Consider the following 22,785-nt stretch of genomic DNA (forward strand, 5'->3'; position numbering starts at 1 on the left):
GGAGCAACATGTCATCAAAAACAGAACGTGCAAAACCTGCAGAAAGTGGCATTCACTGCCAGCAGTAGTGAGTTGCTTCCTTTGGAGAAGAGCTGCAAGAATATTACTAGAAAGAAGAGGCTGCCAACAGCACTCAAAGGATGGTTTGGAGTTTTGTGTTTAAAGATATGCACTGAAGGGTTTGGCTACACTGGCAATGCAGTAGGGAGAGTTGCACCATGTACAGATGCAGCCATACAAAATGAGTGAATAATGCTGTTATTTTGTCTTGTGCTACATGCAGCAGACAAAACAAGATCAAACTGCTTCAGATTTCAGTAATGTCACTGCACTAGCTTGAAAAACAATCAGAGGGAGCAGTGAAAGGCTGAAAAGACAAATAGATCACTTGAGTTGCTACCAATAAAGAGACCTTTATCTGACTCCTCATCAAGTCTTAGCAACAATCTTTTATACTATAGAAATTAAGTTGTAAACTGTTTAGACTTTTACAGATTACATATTTTATTCAATTGTGAAACACTTAGACCTATGGTCCTCATAGAAAGAAGGTTCACATACCTCTACTTCTTCCGGGTCACTTTGCCAAGGGTGCCATCACCTTTTTATGCACAAACAATGTGTATAACTTGCGTTTGCAATGAAAATAACGAATCAGTCTGAGCAATGTCCTTCACTGTCTGCAGATGTTGCTGCACTTCTTTTTTGCTTAGCCATGCTGCAAGCCTGCACTACTGTTCTTTAGTTTTAGAAAAAGCATTTTAAAAAATGACAATATTTTATTTCAAGAAAACTAAAATATTGTACAATATAACGCTCTGTGCGCCACCACCACTGCACCACTGACATGCCTGTAAGCAGAATTACAGCCCAGCTGCAAGCAATATCATTAATGCTTAAAATTGTTAAAGCATCATGCACTCACTGAAATAGACAGCTGTTATAAATGATGTTAATCATTTCTTATTGTACTTACAGTATTGTGTCCCAAATATAAGAAAGTTCGGAAACTTTTTTCTTAGTCCGAACACCCATTCTACACATTCCGGTATCTCAGTCTCAGTTCTTTGCTCGCTGCTCAACTATAAGGAGCACTAACTGAAGAAAATTATTTTTTTCTGATCGTTTATGTTATTAGAACATACAAAATGAGGAGGTCCAGCAAGGAAGGGTTTCAAAACACATTTTACCAGGGTCTAGCAGATGTTACTTTGTTGTTACACTTGATTTGATTCAGTTGTTCATATCTGATTTATAGAAGAATCGACCTGAAATTTGAAATCCCTACTCCCTGCCATTTCAAATTATCAGAGACATTAAGGCTATCACAGTAAGTGCAATTACCTAATTGACTGAGAACTCAAGGCTAATGTATGACTCCCAAATCAGAAAAAGTTGGAACAGAAAATGCAAAAAAGAAAAAGCAGTGATTCTTCTATTTACTTTTACTTTAATTTCATTGTAGATAGTATGAACCCAAGATATTTCATGTTTTGTCTGTTCAACCTCATTCCAAAAAATGTTGGAGCAGTAAAGAATTCACCATTTTGTAATGTCACCATTCCTTCTTACAACACTTAAGTTGTTTTGGCACTGAGCATACCAAACAAAGTGTTTGTGTTTTTTTTTTTGTCCCATTTTTCCTGCAAATACAGCTTACGGTGTGCAACAGTATAGGGTCTTTGTGGTTGAATTTTTAGTTTCAAAATTCTCCACACCTTCTCTATTGGGGGACAGGTCAGGACTGCTGACCCGTACCCTCTACTTCTGCAGTCATTCCTCTGTAATGTACACAGAATGTGGCTTTGCATTGTCTTGTTGAAAAATGCATGTACATCCCTGGAAAAGACATTGTCTTGAAGGCAGCATATGTTGCTCTAAAATCTCAATGTACTTTTCTGCATTAATGTTGCCATCACAGAAGTATAAATTACCTTTGTCAAGGGTACTGACACAACCCCATAGCTTGACAGACAATAGCGTTTGGATTTGTAGCTGATAACAGTCTGGATGGTTCTTTTCATTTTGGTCTGGAGCACACTGCATCTATTTCTTCCAAAAACATCTGGAATACAGGTTTGTCTAAATACAATACACATTTCCATTGTGTGACGGTCCATCCCAGATGCCTCCGAGCCTAGAAAGTTGACGCTGCTTCGGGACATGGTTAACATAAGGCTTCTTTTTGGCACAGTAGTTTTCAGCAGCATTTGTAAATGTAACTCAGAATTGTAGTGTTTGACGAAATGTTTGCCAAAGTAATTCCTTGCCCATGTGGTTATATAAGCTATCGATGAGAGACGGTTCTTCATGCAGTGCCATCTAAGAGATCACAGGTGTTCAGCTTAGGCTTGTGCCGTTGCCCTTTACACACTGAAATTCCTTCAGATTCCTTGAAACGTTTAAAGATATTATGCACAGTAGAGGGCGAAATATGCAGATCCCTTCCAATCTTTCTTTGAGGAACATTGCTTTTAAAATTTTCAATAATTTTCTCACATATTTTTTGACAAACTGAAGATCTTCTGCCCATCTTTGCTCCTCAAAGACTCGGCCTTTCTTGGATTCTCCCATTGTACCAAATCATGATTACAATCATCTTTTGATATCACCTGCTTGAAATCACATTATTATTTATTTTACCTTATTACTAGCCCTAATTTGCCCCTGTCCCAATTTTTTTGGAATGTGTTGCAGGCCTAAAATGCAGGAATGGATGTATATTAACAAATTAAATGAAGTTGACCAGACAAAACATGAAATGTCTTTGGTTCATATGGTCTGAAATGAAATAAGAGCCAAAGTAAATTTAAGAATTGCTGCTTTTTTTATTTTGTATTTGCCATACCACAACAACTTTTTCTGATTTGGAGTTGTAAATAAGCAGCAGTAGAAACAATTCATAAAAAAACAAACATAGATAAAATATATTAAAATTGCTTTTTATTATATTTCAAAAATAAACATCAGAATGTACATAATAATTCAATGGCTATCACAGGAGGGTTGCCTTTTTTGGTAAATTGAATTGCCTTGTGTCTCAATAAGAGTATCAGCAGGTACCCGAGATTTTGTGAGACAGCACAGTGTGTTTTTAATTTACAGTTTCGTACGAGCTGTCACAAAAAAGGAATTGAACAAATGGCATGTGACTGAAGACAAAATTTAAAGAAAGTCACAAATCCCAGCCGCTAAATCAAATAAAGATGCATTCATCAAGACACCTGGCCGTGTTAAAGACATTATCAAGCTAAATTACAATTTTAGATATTAATGTACCATATTATTAAATGTAAAACTAAGTAATGCACCAATACTTATTTTATACAGCCTACCATTTTAATTGAAAGTTTTCTGCAACATTTTATCTTGGTCTAGACATCCTGCATACAAGCATCTAAATGCAAGATCTCAACAATATCTTTATGCAACTGGGAGGAAAAAAAACCTTTACCTTTAATGGAGTGTTAAAGTTGGAGTGTTGTTTGGATTCAAACCAATAACAATAGAGGAACTAAAAAGATGATCTAACAACAATAAGTAAAACAAGTTGGACCAAGGAAAAATAATCTCAAAGAATTTAAATAGTTCTATAAAAAATGTGATTAATATAACAATTCATATGAAACAAAACCTATGTAAACTGTTTATCGTGATTACATAGGTTCATTATCTGGATAAGCAGATGGATGACTGAATGTTGTACTTCCAGAAGAGGCAATCATTCATCCTTTTCAAACTGAGAGCAAAACCAGTTAATTAGAAGTGCAGGTAATGCAAACAAAGTGAACCCAATACATCAGTTATTTTCACAGTACAGTCAATATAAGAAAGAATGAAAACACTGCACAACAATTTTTTTGAAAAGTCTTGCTTCCTGAAAAGTTTTTGCTGACTGTGACAGGTATGCACAAATATGTTTTTTTGTTTTGTTTTACTGCATCACTTAGGAACTCTGACAAATAGACATTGATATGTTTACTAACAACGTATTTAGTTACGTTTATGTTTCGCATAAGCTATTAAATTCAACAGAATTAAAAGTGTTTTGCTCCTGATTTTCTTTTGTATTCAATGTCTGGTGCATCACATTGCAGTGCCCAACAGTAGTCAGCGAGTATTGACTGATTCCAGTTGCCCTGGTATCGTTTCTCCATTGTAGCAAGGTCCTGTTGAAACCTTTCACCATGTTAGTCACTGACAGCACCAAGATTTGCGGGAAAGAAGTCCAAGTGTGAGTGGAGGAAATGAATCTTGAGTGACATGTTGCACTTCATTGTCTTGTATGCTTTGAGAAGTTTGTCTACCAACTGAATGTAGTTTGGGGCTCTTTAATTGCCCAGAAAATTGTCAACAATGTCTTTGAAGACTTTCCAGGCAATTCTTTCCGGCCCAACTAACAGATCTTCAAACCGCTTGTCACTTATAACATGTCTGATCTAGAGGCCAACAAAAATGCCCTCTTTGATCTTGGCGTCAGTTATTCTTGGGAACATCTGTCTTAAATAACGAAAACCTTTGCCTTCCTTGTTCAGTACTTTCATGAAATTCTTCATGAGTCCCAGTTTTATGTGAAGAGGAGGCAAAAATATCTTTGCCAGGTCGACAAGCGATTTATGTGCCACATTTTTCTGTACTGGAACTAACATTTTACGGAGTGGCCAGTTCTGTCGAGAATAGTGCAATTCTTTGGCACGGCTGTCCCATTCACAGATGAAACATCAGTATTTTGTATAGCCGAGCTGAAGTCCCAGTAACAGAGCAATGACTTTAAGATCTCCACAGATATTCCAGTTGTACCTGCTATACCGGATGTGCTTCAGCAACAGTTCCATATTCTCATACATTTCTTTCATGTGTGCTGCATAGCCAAAAGGTACTGAAGGATAAACATTGCCACTGTGTAGCAGAACAGCTTTCAGGCTTAACATTGACGAATCAATGAAAAGACATCACTTTTCCGGGTTGTGATCACAACCCAAGGCCGAGAACAATCTTTCATTGTCACAACCGAAACAGAGACTGTCAACTTGTGCAAAAAATTTGGTTATATCATAATGTCGGCCTCGAAACACAGAAATCGAACCCAGAAGCTCGGCTTTTGCTTTTGACAGACCCAAATCTCTTACCATATCATTCAATTCGGATTGTGTTATCAGATGTGGATCGCCTGATGAGCACGGTTCAAACTCCGGGTCAATGTCACCATCAGTACCCTGCATTGCAGTTTCTTTATCTGGTTCATCTAAGGTCCAATCCTCTGGTGGTTTTCAAATTGGAAGACGGTCATCATGTGGCACAGGTCTCATTGCTAAACGCAGATTAGGATATTCAATTTACTTTTTGTTTTTGGCAGAGTAACCAGACACATTAGTCAAACAGTAGTAACAGTCCATCACATGGTCTTTCTGTTCTCGCCATATCATCGGAACACTAAATGGCATCGCCTTTCAAGTGCCTCTAAGCCAGGCTCTCAGACTGACAGCACATGTCGCACAGCAAATGTGAGGCACCCATTCCTTGTCTTGATCACCAGTTTTGAAGACAAAATACAGATGATCAGCTTTCTTCACAAGAGCAGTCATCCAACGTCTCTGAGGCGCAAGTGTATATTCGCCACAGATATAGCAGAATATATCGCGGCTGTTACGACATTGACGAGACATATTGCCCGACACCAAAACATCTATAGTATCAAGCTTACTTACTGTTATATTGCTACAGATACCTATACTTTACTATACTGATACTATACATACACACTGACTATCTATATTAACCAAATGAGCAGGATCAGTGTATGCAAGCCACCTTTATAGCATGCTAAGACAGCATCAAGCTTGTTCAGGCATGCCCAGGATGTCAACTTCCACAGAACAGCTCCCAACCTGGCCTGATTTCATGCCTGGACATACCCAGGCTGCACAAACCGTTATTGAGAAGTCATTGACGGGAGCGAAAATTTTTGGATGCAAATATAAAAGAAAAAATCATGACAAAACTGAAGATGTCTCTGAAACGGTATGTGATGGGTAAATTTTGATGTGATATTCGTGATCAGCACCCAAAAATCTATAAGAAACACCCAACAGTGTTCAAGAAGCAAAAACTTTGTTGTGCAGTGAAATCTGTTCAATACCCTAAAATACAACTTAGAACATCAATTAAAGATAATTATTATTTTGAAGAATGTGTGGTCTTAAAAAAAGCCACTAAGAACTCAATTTTACCATCATCAAAAATGTCTTCATTCTTCTTATCCTGATAAGGGTGTTAGCAGCAACACACTGAGCTGTTCTAATCAGACCATCTGAACCTCAGCAACTTTTTCCAAGTCTAGCCTAACTAGATATAATTGTTCCAGCTTTTCCTAGGTTTGTTCCTCTGTCCTCTCCTACTGCGCTAGGCCTTGAATACCTCCTGCATGTGGTACCAAGGTGACACTAACTTCATGCTGAAATCACCTTAAGAAGGCCCTCTCAGTATGCAGTTCTCATTCTTGCTGCATTACATTTAACTGTAAATCATGCCAGTGTGCACCAGGGGTCAATCTGATGACACCATGAGGACATCATCTTTAAACAGTAGAGATAAAGCCTGGAAAGTGATACTCCCCAGTCCTTTGTGACATCTTAATATCCCATCCAAGAAAGTGATGAAAAGGAGACAGCAAGACATAACCCTAGGTGAAATTCCATACCAAATTGACTCAAATGTACTACAAGTATGCAAGAAAAGCTTCAGTGCAACAAATATAGGGTCTTCATGACATGCAGCAATACTGCAGGAACCCCATACTCTTGCAATAAATGCAACACCAAAACAGGATACATGGTCATAAGAATATAACACTGAGAGCTTGGTAATTGTACAGTGAGGCTAGGTGCAGAATTAACTCTAACATTATCACAACCAACTGCCACATCACTCTATTCAGTGTAACATTTCTATCTAAATGCTGTAGCCATATCATAAGTGCATAATGTGTAACTTGGCACAGTGGTTTAAGATGTCTTTGGAGTTAGGAATAACTTACATTTAAAAAGATTGTTATTGCTGTACATTAAAACTGAAGATCATTTAAGAAAAATGTAATTTGATTAAAGACTCAGCATGACAAAGACTGACTAGAAACTGGAAGTAGTTTTAAAAAGTCTACTGCAATCTGTAATCAGTAGTCTAATTAAAGTCAGATATACCAATATTCATTTTTTGTTTGTCTTTTTGTGAAATTAAAATATTTTCAAGTGGTTTTTTTTTTTTGTTTTTTTTTACTGCAATTGTAAAACAAAAACTCATTAAAATTGTATTAGCATTATTTACTTTTTTTTAATTGATGCTTAATATTTTTGCTCTTTATTTCAGGTATACTTCATTCTTACAAAACAAATGATAATCCCAATGTATTTCAAACACTATATTATAATGAATATCTGACAGCAATAATTTCAATCTCTTTTGGCAAACTAAACATTAATAAATAGGTACAAGATATACAATTAAGGTAACATTTCAAATATAAACACACAAAATACAAAAAGGTCCATATAACCTCATTAACCAAACTTCCCAAAAAAAATAAAAGGAAAATCATTTCATGGTTACTGTCATGCAGAATATATGCTTCTCTAATTCAAATAAAATGGTAATTTCATCCACCTCGTGGAGAAAATTAAGTACTGCACTCTTAATAGCTACATCAGTGTATTAATCTGCTAAATGAACTACACGTATACCCTAGAACAGGGCTTCCCAAACTTATGGCCTGAGATCTATTTTTAAAAAATGGCAAACCTCTGGGATCCATTCAGTTATAGTGCATATATTGTGAAGAGGGGATGAATTACAAAAAGACTTTACTACTTTAATTTTTTATTTAATATACCTACATAATATATACATTTCTCATATTCATAATGAGGTATGTGTTAAGAATGCATCCATTTCCTATTTTTGCTAATGACGTCCAACGTCCACACTGGTGATCTTCAGGTGCAAGGAATTTAATAGTTGCAGTTTATTTCAAAATTTGTTTTATATTCTTACCATCAACAAAAACTATTTCATACATGTACAGAGTCATGAAAGGGAGCAGCACTCTCAAAGCTTCAGTAGAATGAGTTGGATAGGAGAGCTAAACTTACAGCCAAAACGGTTTCATTTTTTTTGCAACTAAAATTAATTTTCAACTAGGTGTTTTCACAGAGATCAATTAGTTATCAGAATGCATTTGTCAACATTCCAGTAGCCAATACATCACTTTGAAATGGATTCGCAATATAGGTTTTTTTCTTCTCACAATTTTTTTCTCTCTTTAAGGAATAATTTTCTTTTCATGAGTCTAGAAGTGTGACTATTACAGAGATTAAGTCATCAGCAGTCCTTACTTCATTTTCAATAATAAAAGTTTTGAACGTTTTAAAACAATCTTTTCTTCCATAAAACATTTTTGGTGAATTTTATCATGTACTGCAAATATAACAGCACCATCTGTTCCTTGTACGTATAAATTCAGTTCATGTTATTTTAAAAATATATCTGCAAAACAGGTTAACTTCAGAACAAAGTCCTCATCATGCAATGATTTTGCTAAGTTTTATTTCCATCCAGAAACAGTGCAACTTCATCATGGAGTTCAACAACCCTTGTCAGTACTTTGCCCTTCAACAGCCAATGTACCTCATTGTGCAGAAAAAAATGATTTATGGAAACTTACCTTCTCCACACAGTTTTTCTTAAACAAGAGTGACTGTATAAAATGCAAGATTTTCACGGCAGTGTTTAAAACGCTTTTCAAATAGTCTAAAATTGTTTTTGATATTACTATTTCTCAGTGAAGACTGTGAGTCCATTATACATTTGGACTTAGTTTAAGAACTCGAGTCACAATGCCATTATTTTTATTGCACATAGCCTGTGCGTCTCCCATGCATATACCAACACAATTGATACTGTTTAGACAATTCGTTTTGACATAAGTGCCAACAGTATCGAAAAATCTCTTTGCTAATATCTCAGATAATTGGTTCAGATAATAAAAGCATATCTTCATGTGATTCATTGTTCCATGTAAACCATACAAAAACAATCAACTGGGACAAAAATTGTACATTGGAAGACTCAACAAGTTGCAATGAAACAAAATGTACTCATTTTAACTTTGGTGATAAGCTAATCTTCTATCCACTGGGATATTTTAACGCTAGAATCCTTGAAGCCTACGAAAAAACGTGTAATCCCGGCCCACATTAAATTCCTTCGCACTTCTCCATTAGAGTCTTTTGTTTCAAAGATGTATCAATCGGCACAAGCAGCAAGCAGCCTGCTGTCCCATTCCTCGCCATGGCTCCTTATCTGTATGTGAGGTGCCTGGAGTTGTATAGGGTAAATAATACCGTATATCGTTATTTGGAACACATGCATTTTCATGTGCGTTCCATGTCTAGGATGAAAGGAAATGCGAGGCAAGGAATTCTGAACACATACCTAAAGCAGAAACTTTTTCCATGTTATACTAATAATGATGTGAAGTGTATAATGCGTGAAGACTTTAGTCTAAATATCAAATAAACATGTGCGCTTTTATTCAAGAATATAACCAAAGTAAAAAAATAAATCATTCAATTTACATGTTGCTGTTAATGAGTTACAAAGAGTCCAGTCTTCGTCTCATGTCACTGGATAGCATCCATGTCTCATAACCATATAAAACAAAGCACCAGAACTCTAAAGCCTTGGACCTTCGTCCTTTTGCAGAGATATCAGGAGCGCCACACACCCCCTTTTCCAGTGACCTCATGAGCCCCCCTCCCCCCCCATGCTCTCCCAATCCATCTGCTGACTTCAAAGGAAGAGTCACCAGATATGAATGAAGACAGACGCACTGCTGATGGCTGCGCCCAATAGGTCATTAAAGGCCTGGATCTTGGCTTTTATCCAGGATACTCACAAGCCCAGACAATCAAACTTCTCGCTCAGTATCACGAGGGCCCAGAGTAGGAGTAAGAACATACCCCTGCTAAACCACAGAATCAACTGGGAAAAACGCAGGGATTCTGCCTCCACTCTGCACAGCACTCACAGTACCAGTGTACAAGCCAGTCATGACATCCAGCAACTTCGGTTTGGTTGGACAACTGCAAAGTCTCAGGGTGTCAGATCAATCAACTGAATTGAACACTTTACGATCAACAAAAGCTGCAAAGAAACTCTGCGTTTGCGATTGATGAGAACCCTCAGTTACAGGATGAAGATGATGGTATACTTCTTAGGCATAACACCAGACTGCTTCAGTTGCTGGCAGGCGAGCAAGTGATAGCGGATCCTATTGAGGATGACCCTATCAAGGACCTTACCCGGCACAGAGAGCAGTGTTATCCCCCTGTAGTTGCCGCAATCCAGGCAATCACCCTTCCCTTTCCAGACAGAGACAAAAAGTCCAGTTTTCCAGTCAGTTGAGATAACGCCCATCTCCCAAATGGAAGCAAAGATTGCTTCCAATGCCAGGAGGACAGCCTTATCACTAGTCTGGAGAAGTTCACCCCACATACCACAGATCCCTGCAGCCTATCCTACCCTCAGTTGGTTCACCTCCTGTGCAATCTCAGTGAGACCGTGTGGTTCACAGCTAATTGGAGGTTCAACCTCAAGAACCGTTGACCCAGATACATCCAGCGTCCTAGTCTGAGGATCAGCTTTAAACAGTGGTTCAAAATAGCCAGCTGAGCAGGTCACAACTGCAGCGTCATCCATAAGGACCGTTCCATCACCGCCCTGACGGCAACTGTCCAAAAAAACAGATTCAGATGTGTGTAATGCTTCAGTTCCTAAATAAGCAGGATAAAGACAAAGGAAAAACACATTTTGACACACCAGCTATTAAATATCCTGTCCCTTTAGAAAGTACTGACCTGGCAAATAATTTCTCTAGACATTTTTGTAATAAAACTGCAAAGCTACATAATTGTACCAAATACAATGTCCAGGAAATAGTGCACAACAAAAAACAGTTGGGTACTTGTGATAATCAGCAGGACTGGTGAGAAGAGTCTGTCTGTAGCATACAGGAGCACATCTCACACCTACCACCAGACATGCCTACTCCCAGTAAAGCCCAATTTCCAGTGAAATGTGTGACATTAACAAACACTGCGAAAAAAAGACTACCTTAGATGCATGTTTGATGTCCAACACAGAAGATGATATGGCAGTGCTTACCAATACACGTGATGTTTGAAATTTATCTTTTGAAAACTTTTACTTTACTAGAACTTTCCTCTCAAGTTACCATTTACTAATTTGCTACATTTTAAGAGATTACTTTTTATATTAAAATGTATGTAAACCTAAATTGTGTATATACAAGGTATTTACAGGTATCTGAAGTTTAACAATTCTTTAAATTGCCCAAGTTTACATGACTTGTTTGGTAAGTTGTGCGTTATGTTTTGTTTATGTAAACAGAATGCCTACTGGTATATGCATTCTGGTGAACAAATCTAATCAGGATACATACATACCACAGTATGATTGAAATGCCTTCAAAAGATCTAAATTTACAAATCAAATAATGCTTACTCTGTATTCAAAAACTTGATACTGAAAAAAAACAGAACATGATTAGAGTGTTTACATGAGAGTTACGATGACCAAATCACAATGAAATTTTTAGCATGCATGTTAAGACAAAAAGGAGAAAAACATGTCTGTACTCAAGGTGGACAGGCCCTCATCACACTGCACAGTCCAGACCTATTAAAGGAAGTGTATGTAGTGGTAACATCTAAACGTCACACATAATTACACTTTGCAGTTGACTAAGGGTTAAAAAACTGTCACAGGCAAGTGAAAATAAATTTTTTGACTACTTTATTTTTGCCCTTTAATGTCGTGTCAACCCTCTCAATGTTTTCACATCATTGATGATTATTTTTTCAGCATCTTGTGGAAAAAAATTTTGAAATGTTGATTAAAAACACTTACAGTAGTGGGTCTTGTTATTCATATTTGGTCCAGTTGCACTTGGACCAAAGTGGAGACGGATATTATTACAAAAGACCTACTAGAACATGCATAGTTCACAAGAAAACTGTTAATGAAGGAGATAATTAGATTGGTGTACAGGCCCCTCTGGTTACTTCTAGGCTTCTAGTGACCCGTGCCATAAGTTCCCTCATTTAAACAATTTTTACACTAAACCAGTATCATTTAACTATTTATAATTGTTGTGTATCGATGTATTTATTTAACATTTAATTTTTTTTGGATTTTATTAAAATCAAATACCATTCCATACAAATAAGTAAAGTTTTACAAAACTAGGTTTGAAACAAATCAACTCCCACCCATGAGAGAGCAAGCTAGGCCAGTAGATTAAAACTTTAAACTAGTAAATATAAGTAAATGGATAAATTAACAAATGAATAAAAATAAATAGAGGGGAGAAAATCTGCTTATTCAATTAAAATGCTTATTGTAAAATGTTATTCATTAGATCCTGCCAGGTTTAAAAAAATTTTGTACAGATCATCTAAGTGAGAATTTGATTTTTTCCAATTTCAGATAATATTTAACATCAGTTACCCACTGACTTAAAATTGGAGAGTTAGGATTCTACCAGTTGAGCAAAATAAGTCTACGTGCCAATAGTGTAGTAAAGGCAATTACAGATTGTTTGTCCTTCCTACTTTAAGCCCATCTAGAACTACACCAAACACAGCTGTTAAAGGATTAGGAGGTATTGTGACACCAAAGCTGTCTGAAAGGCATTTAAAGATTTTGGTCCAGAATGATGCTAATTTGGTACACACCCAAAACATGTGACTCAGTGAGGCCGGAGTTTGATTGCAACGTTCGCTGGTTGGATCTTGCCCTGGAAACATTTTTGACAATTTTAAACAAGACAGATGTGCTCGATACATAATTTTAAGTTGAATACCTGTATGCTTAGCGCATATGAAACTTGAATGAATTCTGTGCATTGATACCTTCCACTCCTTTTCTGAAATGTTGAGTGAGAGACCCCTTTCCCACTGTACTCTTGGATCTTTGAAAGGGAGGGACTGTAAAATGGTCTTACATATTACAGAGATGCTGTCTGAGTCCTCAAGACTTATCAATTTTTTTTTTCTTGCATAGAGGTAGGTGGGACATGAGGAAAATTGGGTAGGTTTTGTTTAACAAAGTTCCTAATTTGAAGGTAGTGAAAGAAATGCGTTGCTGGAAAGTTAAATTTGTAGTGTGATTCTTCATAAGATGCAAAGATGTTGTCTATATACAGATCTCTAAGCGATTTAATCCCGAATGTTTTCCAGACATTAAAAAACTGCATACGTTTGAGAGGGTGGAAAAAGGTGGTTCTTGTGCAGAGGTGCCACAGATAAAAGCTTCTCTATCTTAAAATACTTCCTACATTGGTGCCATATTCCGAGTGAGTGAAGCACAATTGGGTTGTTAGTATATTGGCGATGACTTGTACTTATTGCGGTACAAAGCAAGGAGTATAAAAGAAGTACTACAGGATTTTATTTATATTGCGGATCAAGCCTGTGTATGTTCATCTATTTGTGTCCATGTCCAGAATTTTATAGGTTGTATATTTGCTGCCCAGCAATTAAAATTGAAAAGTTAGGTATAGCCATGCCACCTTCCACCTTAGGTCTTTGCAGGGCCGCCCTTTGGATATGTGGATGTTTTGAATTCCAAATTAATTAGGTTATGGTTGAATCTAATTTCTTAATGATGTATTTAAAGGTGATATCAAATTATCTTTTCCAATTCTACAACACAAAACAATTTGAGAGTGCGCATTGTATGAATTGCCTACTTGGTAAAAGCTTTGTGACATTTACTATTTTAAAAGAATTGACTGAAAGTTCCCATATTCTTATCCTCTTTAATAAAATCCCTGTGTGTGTCCAGGTGTCCGTGTGTGTGTGTCTTCTGGTGAAGTGTGCATGCGCGGGGCATGGTGCGATGCTTCAAAGGCCGCCTGACGCGTCACACAAGACAGAGAGGGCGGGACCTATAAAAAAAATCGCGCAGCCGATCCAATCGGATTTTAGTAAATGAGGTAAGACCTAAAACATAAGGCACGAAAAATCCAATCGGCTACTAAGACGCGGAGACCAGCTTCCCCAAAGAGGTGGTATTAGTGTTTGTTGTTGTGCAAGTGTTCACTCTGAGGATGTCAGATTTGCGATTAACAAACTTGGCCCGGTAAAGTGTTTTCCTAAATATACGAATTTTCATGATATTACAATAGGATGACTTTTAAAAGTAGATTTATTTTCACGCACATAAAATCCATTGCTGGGGAGACGCCATACATACAATAACCAGCTGCACGCCACCACAGATTAAAATACTTGCTGGAGAGACGTATTACTGTGAGAGAAAATTAAAAGCACACAATACAGTGACACATATTATAGCCACATACAAGCCAGTATTACAGTAACAGAAAATAGACGGTCCTTTGCCATTTAATATAGACTGTTCCTACTAATGTTTATGCACTACTGTTCTAAAACCCGTTATTGTAACGGGCTAAATGACTAGTATAGAATAATAGTTCTAGAAAATGAATTTTATCACACAAAATATAAAAAGGTAGAATCTTAAACCCAAATACTTATCAGGGACTGAAATTATGCTAAAAGAATACTTCACCCAAAAATTATATTTCTTTTTAGTAGGTTCCTTACCCTATGCAGTTTGAAGTGATGACCAAGAAAAAAAAATGAATCTCATGAGTTCATGCATAATAGAGATTTTAAAAAAAACTTTGATACAATAGAAGTCTAAAAAAACAGCCACAAAAAAAAAAAAAAAAAAAAAATCTCATGTTGCCCGGGTCTATAATCTGCATATGAAGCCATCAAGTCATACATTCTAAATGTCCCAATACTAATACTAAAATATTGTTAAATAAGTAACTAATGAAGAACTCCCTTGTGAAACAAAAAGGAATGTGTTCAGTCTCACCGGAGTACACTGGTGCAGTCCTGTAACAGCTTATTCAATTATTGATATCAGCAGTACTAAGCTTAATGAGAGATGTGTACAACCAAAAATGAAAAGCTTAAGAAAAGCAAATAAAAACATTAGTAAGATGAGAATAAGCCTTGAACTGGTGCATTTTCAAGATGCTTCAACAAGCAGAAAGCCAATTTATCTGAGCAGTTTTATAGTCTGCTGCTAAATAAGTCCTAGGCAATCCATTTGTAGATGAAAACATAAATGTAATGGCTGAAGGCAGGTGTATAATTTAAATGTTGTTTTGCATCTGAGCATGTTCAGTCTTACTTCAAGTGAGAATTTTCCAGAAGTAACTTACTTAATATTTTAGTTAAAACACATGTTTGGGAAGTTGTGAGCATACAACTACAGCCTTAAGAGTAAGCTTGTAAGCGCTAATTGATTTTTTTTTTTTTTAATTTAGTTGTGAACAGTTATATCCCACCGTTGATAGTTTTGTATTCTTATTCTTATACGAAAGGCTAAAAAACACTTTCCCTAGAAGCTGGAAAAACGGATATCACTGGATGTATATCATAACAGAAATATTTAAATACTACAACCATTCACTCAAATGCTGGAAAGGAGAATAGGTAGAAGAGTAAGAGTAATGAGTATCAAGTAGGCATGTTGTTTAACCCTACGGTCCACAGACAAACTCTGTTGGAATTATTTTAAGGAATGATATGTAGAGAGAGAGAGAGAGAGAGAGAGCACACGTATAATAAATGAAATCTCCTGATAATATGGATTATGTGAAGTAAAAATGATTCTATTAGTTTTCACAATATCATACTGCATAGGAACAAACAAACTTACCACTGTTTCCAGGCGGTTGCAGACAGTGTTTGGTCAAAGAGCACCATCCTACAGGGAAAATGTCTCGGGAATCGTATTTGCACCAATAGTCAAATGCACCTCTCCAGCCATCAAACATGACAAAGATTTCATCGCCTTTAACTTCACCAATTGTAGCTGGACATATTAAATAGGGATTTTTTCGATCCACGGCCTCCAACTTCACTCCAGTCTTAAAATTGTTATGTGAGGGTTTAGGAGGTTCCTTTGAAAAGAAATTAAAAAAAAAATGTACTATTTCCAGTTATGACTGGAATAACTGATGCATACTATATAATGATAATTTAATAAGGTTAATTTTAATGTCATTTAACTCATGTTTCAATATAAGATTTAATACTCAGCCAATTCTTCTTTAAGGATTTCATTAATTGTCATGTGGCAGATTTTCAAAAATATAAATTAAACTAACCATTATTATAGAATTCAGCTGACACAGAAAACAAAATACAGCTGCTATACTATTTTTAGTAGTTTTAGGGAACGTTGAAAAGTATTTGGTGATTAACTAATAAACTCTGGCTCTAAGCCTAAAATGGAAAAGCTAACGAGGACACTACAAACTAATCCGCAAGGGTCTTCTTCACTCTTTCCACCTGGAGCTAGCTTTAAACTGCATATTGCAAGCAACACCATGTATAGTACAAAAAAAAAAAACAAAAAGGGCATACTAAAGAAGAAAAAAAAGCATTGTAAGCAAAAGACAAATAGGAGGCACTAGCATGAACAAAATACCTTTAGAATCTCCAAATAATAAATGAAGACAATGTCAAGAAATTTCAAAACAAGATCAGGAAAAACCAACAACTCACCTTCTGTAAAATGCTTCTTTTAAAAACCATCTACTGTTTATGTCATATGCAGCATTAACAGCAAGGATTCAATCCTGATTATGACATTAAACTGCATCCGCACTGAAAACTTTCCTCCCAACAAAAAAAAAAAAAGGAACAGTGGTGACTCTGAGGCTAAGGATCTGTGCTGGTATCCCGAAGGTTTCCGTTTCGAATCCCCGTCGCTGCCAAACGAGATCCTACTCTGCTGGGCCCTTGAGCAAGGCCCTTAACCTTAAATTGCTCCAGGGGTGCTGTACAATGGCTGACCCTGCGCTCTGACCCCAAGGGGTATGCGAAAACTAATGAATTCCTAATACAAGAAATTGTATAAGGCGAAATAAAGAAGAAAAAAAAATTGCAGGTGGGTGGCAGGATTGGTACTCCAGGCACCATAAAAAACACTTCACACTGCTCCAAAACAGCAGACAGGAATCCTTTCTGCGGGAGCAATTCTGTTGCAGCTGGCCATAGCAAGGCTGCTCGCATTACAAAAGGGATAGGGGGAAAACTCTCAGGAGCCTCATTCCAGGAACAGACAAAACTGCTGGAGAGCCAATGGGGTCAGGGCTGAACTAGTGTGGTGCCGAGGCATTGCCCACCACACAGCAGCACTATTGTCCCAATTTGAGGCAACCCATTCGAGTAGTTGCATGGAACATCTTTTCTCTCCGGCATGATGATCATCTTCCTCAGCTGTCAGAGGTGCTTTGTAAACTTCACATTACAGTGGAGGCACTCTCTGAGGTGTGCAGACCTGGCGGACTGGCTTCTTCCAATGGTGTCTGACGTCACTCCTTTCAACAAGCGTGTTTTCAGACTCATTTTAAGGCACTCTCTGGATGCCTTGTCTGTTGTATCAGTGTATGCTACAACCACGGTGAGTGATGTCTAGTGAGGAAGACATTTCATTTGCAGCTTCACTCTGTAGTTGAGGGGTGCCCGTGAAGTGACACTCCTCTGGTCATGGGTGATTTCAATGCAACCACTGACACTGACAGGGCTGGATATGAGGACTGTGTTAATCCCTATGGGTCTGCCGATTGAGGCTAAAGTGGCTCTATGGTTTCTTGACTTTGCAAAAGGACAGGGACTGTGGATCACTGGATCCTGGTATCAGTGCCATGAGCCGCAACACTGGACTTGGTACTCCAATACTGGTGGTGCGGTGAAGGAGATTGATCAAATCCTCGTGGGCATATGCTAGAGGCTCCTCCAGAACTGCAGGGTCTACAGAAGTGCCCAGCTTCTGAATTCTGACCACAGACTTCTTGTTGCTACTTTGAAGATCCAGCTTAGGTCCAGTAGGCTAACCCTAATAGGAGAATGAGGCTGGACCTGGCCAGACTCCAAGATCAGGCTGTTTGTAATGAGTCTGCATCCAGTTTGTGTGAGGAACGTACAGACTTGGTTAAGAGTGCTGATCCTAAAGTGATATGGGAGGCCTTCAGTGACAAGATCCTGAAGGTAGCTGAGGGTTGTTTTGGTGTTACCAGTGTGCCCAGAAAGAGGTGTTTCATCTCACAGGGCACCCTGGATATCATCGAGACAAGTCGTAGTGCATGACATGATGGGAACTCCGGTCTGTACCAGGAACAGAGAAGGATGACTACGAGGGCTCTGAAGGCAGATAAGGAGGCATTTGTTAGAGGAATCTGTGAGCAGGTGACATACCATATGTGGTCTAGTGACCCATGTCCTGCTTACAGAGAAATGAAAGCATTAGCTCTTAAGGCTGATCCTCCAATTATCTGTGAACCACACAGTCTCACCGATATTGCACAGGTGGTGAACCAGCTGAAGGAAGGGAAGGGTGTTGGGAAGTGTGTTGTTAAGGTTGTCTTCCTTGCATTGCAAGCAATCTTTGCTTCCATTTGGGAGATGGGCATCATCCCAAATGACTGGAAAACAGGACTTGTCGTTCCTATCTGGAAAGGGAAGGGCAAGGGGGATAACACTGCTAATGGTGCCAGGTAAGGTCCTCGCTAGGGTCATCCCTCAATGGGATCCTTGCTCGCCTACCAGTGACTGGAGCAGTCTGGTTTTATGCCTAAGTAGTAAACCATCGACCACATCCTGGCACTGAGGGTTCTCATGGAGCTCAAAAGCGAATATCGGCATTGTTTCTTTGCAGACTTTGTAAAGTGCTCATCTCAGTTGACTGAGCTGCCCTGTGGGATGTCCTGAGACTTCCCAGATCCCCCTGAAGTTGCTGGATATCATGGCTGACCTGTACACTGGTATTGTGAGTGCTGTGCTGAGTGGAGGCAGAACCTCTATTTTTCCCCAGTTGATTCTGGGGTTTGTCAGGGGGGTGTTCTTTCTTCTCCTCTGTTCAATGGCTGCATGGTCTAATTGTTGGGCAGGGTCGTGGGGTCTAGTGGCTGTGGGGCATCGATTGATGAAGATTCACTGATCTTGACTTTGCTAACGATGCTGAGATTTTCATGGAGTCAATGGAGCCTGTGATCAGGGTGCTCAAGAGACTGATCGAGGAGTCTTTAGTGTCAGGGCTTACGAATGTCCTGGATAAAAAACAAGATTCAGGACTTTAACGACCTCTTGGGCACAGCCATCAGCAGTGTCTCCGTCTACAGAGAGAGTGTCAACCTTGTACAGAGGTTTACTTACCTCAGCACGGACATTCTTGTCGCTGGTTACTCTTCCTAAAATGTCAGTAGACGAACTGGGAGAGCAAGGGGGGTCATGAGGTCACACAGGTCCAAGTCTTTTAGAGTTCTGGTGCTTCCTGTTTTACTATATGGTTGCGAGACATGGACAGTATCCAGTGACCTGAGACAAAGCCTGGACTTCTACAGTACTGTGTCTCTTTGGAGAATCCTTGAAGACCGCGAGTGGTTGCTCAGAGTCTTGAATGAGGCACATTACCTTAATCGTATGGGAGCATCAGGTACGGCACTACAGCCAGGTGGCACGATTCCCCGAGGATGATTTGGCTCAGAGGATCATCACTGCTGAGGACTGTGTGGCTGGACTAGGCCAAGTGGATGCGCACATAGTAAATATATGGCTGTGGCAGATACATGGTCATTTCCGAGGGGTGGGACTGGACCAAGTGTCAGCCTGAAGGGTTGCTAACCAGGACCTCTATATATAACTACTGTATAATGAGTGAATATTAAAAAAAAAAAAAAAAAACACAACATGCTGCTAATTTTGCCAACTGCATGGCCTAACAATTTCTATAGCCAATAGAAAATTACCTGCATAGTTGTTAACCTTTTTAGATTAAAAGAGGTATTAAAACTCTTTCACATACTTGGAAAAATTAACAGTAAACTGTCAATTTCATCTGTGACTGGTTAAAGAAAACAGTATAAAATAAGTAAAAATGCTTTATCATACTAAATGTGTGAATCAATGCCATATTGATTTTAGAGTGGGATTACCAAGGTCCTAAAGCAAAGATATAAAATTAGAACTTAAAGCCAAGTAAAATGTCCATACCCACTGCGACAAAAAATAAATAAATAAATGATGCATTCAAGGTATAATTTCTTATTTCTAAAAACATTAAATGCATAGTACAGTGGGTTGACAACTTTACTGCAAGTATAAAAGATGTTTGTTGCTCTAGTTGGAAAGCCAGAAGTCCCACCAAGTCCACCTTCACTGGAAACAGCCAATTTTACCAATCTTTGTTCTTGCAGTAGTTTACTAGCTAAACAGCCAATTTTACCAATCTTTGTTCTTGCAGTAGTTTACTAGCTGCCATCTAGCAGACGTTTCCCCACAATATGGTCAGCTCTGGTCATTAATGATCATATTCCTTTATGTTGACCAAATAACCACATCTGGACTCAGGGTTGTGAACAGCACAGCCTCATCTCCCATTTGTTGGCTGAATGAAGTAGGGTTGGTTTGATTGACTAGCTGGTAGTAGGTTTTCCTCATTCCTTCACAAAGATGATGCAATGGAATGATTGTGCTTTGGACTGGTGTTTCTTCCTCCCTTCCTGTTCCAAAATATCTGCGATTGTCATGGTGCCTTCTGTATCATGTGTACCATGGTTCCTCTCCCACCAAACAGTTTTCACAGTGAGCCCTCCCTCATTTGCCACTAGTGCAAGATTACTAGTATAGACAGTGTATCATATACTGTTCTTAATTGGAAGTATATGCGGAATGGCTCCAAATAAATTAGTCCAAGTTATGATTATTTTAGGGAGGTCCCACATTGTCCAGCATCCTTGTGTCCCCAGCTTGACAACTCTTACTCTACTCCCTTTATACTCAAGGCTCCTCACTTTTGCTTGGATCATGATCCACTGCTTCCTTGGGTTAGCCTTTGCCACTGCTGGGACCATTAGGAGATCCAGAGGCTTTGTCTCCTAATGTAAGGAGTTCCAAATAAAATCTCTCATCCTGAGTAAACACTTTAGGTTTATACTAGCTACCCGAAAGGCTACTTTAAAACATTAAGCATTTAACACTAGAATTACCAGAGTCTACGAAAAAACTCGTAGATCCGGCCCACCTTAAATCGCTTCTTAAATCCGTTCACACCTCTCCGCCAGTGTCTTTTGTCCCCTAAATGTGCTGATAAAAGACAAGCTGCCAGCAGCCTGCTATTCCATCCCCTCTCCGACTTTTCCCAGCTCATGCCTTGATTGATTGTCTGGGAGTGAACTGGAGTTTTAGACTTGAAATAATACATCGTTATTTGGAACACACGCATTCCATGTGTGTACCGTTTCTACAGTAATCTGTGTAAACACATTGTTAAAACAGAAACTTTTTCATATTTTAGTAATAAATGTTACAAATTGTAGGCATAAACTATAGAATGTGTAAAGCCCAAGTTCCTAAGATCAAATAAACACTTCCACAAAAGCTTCACACACCATGCAACAGCTTCCGTGGCGTAGCGCGCTAAGATTTGCCTCTCAGAGCGAGTAGCTTTTCTCTGCCTCACAAACATGAGTTCAATTCCCCGCTGGGGATGAAGTGTTACTTCTTTTTTTTCTTTTTAACCTCAAACGGACATAAAATTTGTAAATTGGTATGCACTGTCAGTTAATGAGATCGTTATATTTTCATGTGGGATGCTCCTTTTAAAATATTTTTTTTAACAATTGAGACTGCAATTAACATGAACAACTGTCCTTCTAACTTATTTTTTTCAAGATCCATAACACACAGACAGACAGAGCACTGCGTAATACAGAGACAGACAGGCAGAGATATACAAACAAACAGGGAAGGCACATGTACTGAAAGAAAAAAAAAAAATCAACGTGCGTTGTTCCTGCAGCACTGAATAAGCTCATGCGCTCTAACATCACCCCTCCCCCCGATCTGGCTCTCTAAGTAACAGCACAAGTACAGACACAAACCAAGTTTAATCAAGAGTCCTGGTTCGATCCCCACTCACTCCTATATTTGCCATTTTCAGTAGTAAGCTGCTCTTTTTGTTAATATACAGTACACACATGCACCCTCACTCTCTTTCTGCATAGAAGGGTTCTCTTTTTCATGTTCAGCTGAATATAATTTAAATTTAAATGGGCCCTGTTAGTTTTCTGCTTTAAAAATTAAGATCAATGAAACTGAAAGTACCAGCATCCCTTCAGGCAGAGAGCTGGAGTGTTCCTGAAGGGTGCTGGACAGTGTTGAGGTTGTTTCTCTTTGAAAGGCTCTAAGGGAGATGTGTTGTCCATTACCTTTTCACTTCCTTTAAAACTGCTTGCTAACTGGCGCTAGATTGCAAGCAGCAAGAAGGGAAAAGCTGGCAATGTTTTGAAAGGTGAGCTTTTGAGGATTTATTGATGCGTGCCAGCTGAGGATTAAAAAAGGAGCTTTGGCAAGTGTGGGAAGGGAGATGCTGGAGCCAGGAGATGTTTGTGGGCACGCATTGACGCCATCTTGTGAGCAAAATTAATCTGAGAAATTAATGTGTTAATCGCATGCATTAACGGAGATTAATCAGCAGTCCTAAAAACCTCCTTAGAGGTTAAAGTACCTTTTGTGAACACTTTTTCACAGCAAAACAAACTGGATGCAACATTTTCAAAAGGGAATAATTGCACTTTACAATATGTCTATTGTAATGTAT

General features: G+C 38.4%; 1 protein-coding gene across 6 annotated transcripts in view; it reads right to left on the bottom strand.

Moving 5' to 3' along the window:
* scml2 (Scm polycomb group protein like 2) overlaps window positions 1-22,785 on the bottom strand; it is a 245,881-nt gene that overhangs the window by 106,598 nt on the left and 116,498 nt on the right. For all 6 annotated transcript variants that reach the window (XM_051927107.1, XM_051927106.1, XM_028799818.2 and 3 more), the window contains one exon: window positions 15,838-16,081. In XM_051927107.1, the coding sequence (XP_051783067.1) occupies window positions 15,838-16,081 (244 nt within the window). The remainder of the gene's footprint in view (window positions 1-15,837; window positions 16,082-22,785) is intronic.

The sequence above is a fragment of the Erpetoichthys calabaricus genome, chromosome 4 (assembly GCF_900747795.2).
Source record: "Erpetoichthys calabaricus chromosome 4, fErpCal1.3, whole genome shotgun sequence".
NCBI classification, from domain to species: domain Eukaryota; kingdom Metazoa; phylum Chordata; class Cladistia; order Polypteriformes; family Polypteridae; genus Erpetoichthys; species Erpetoichthys calabaricus.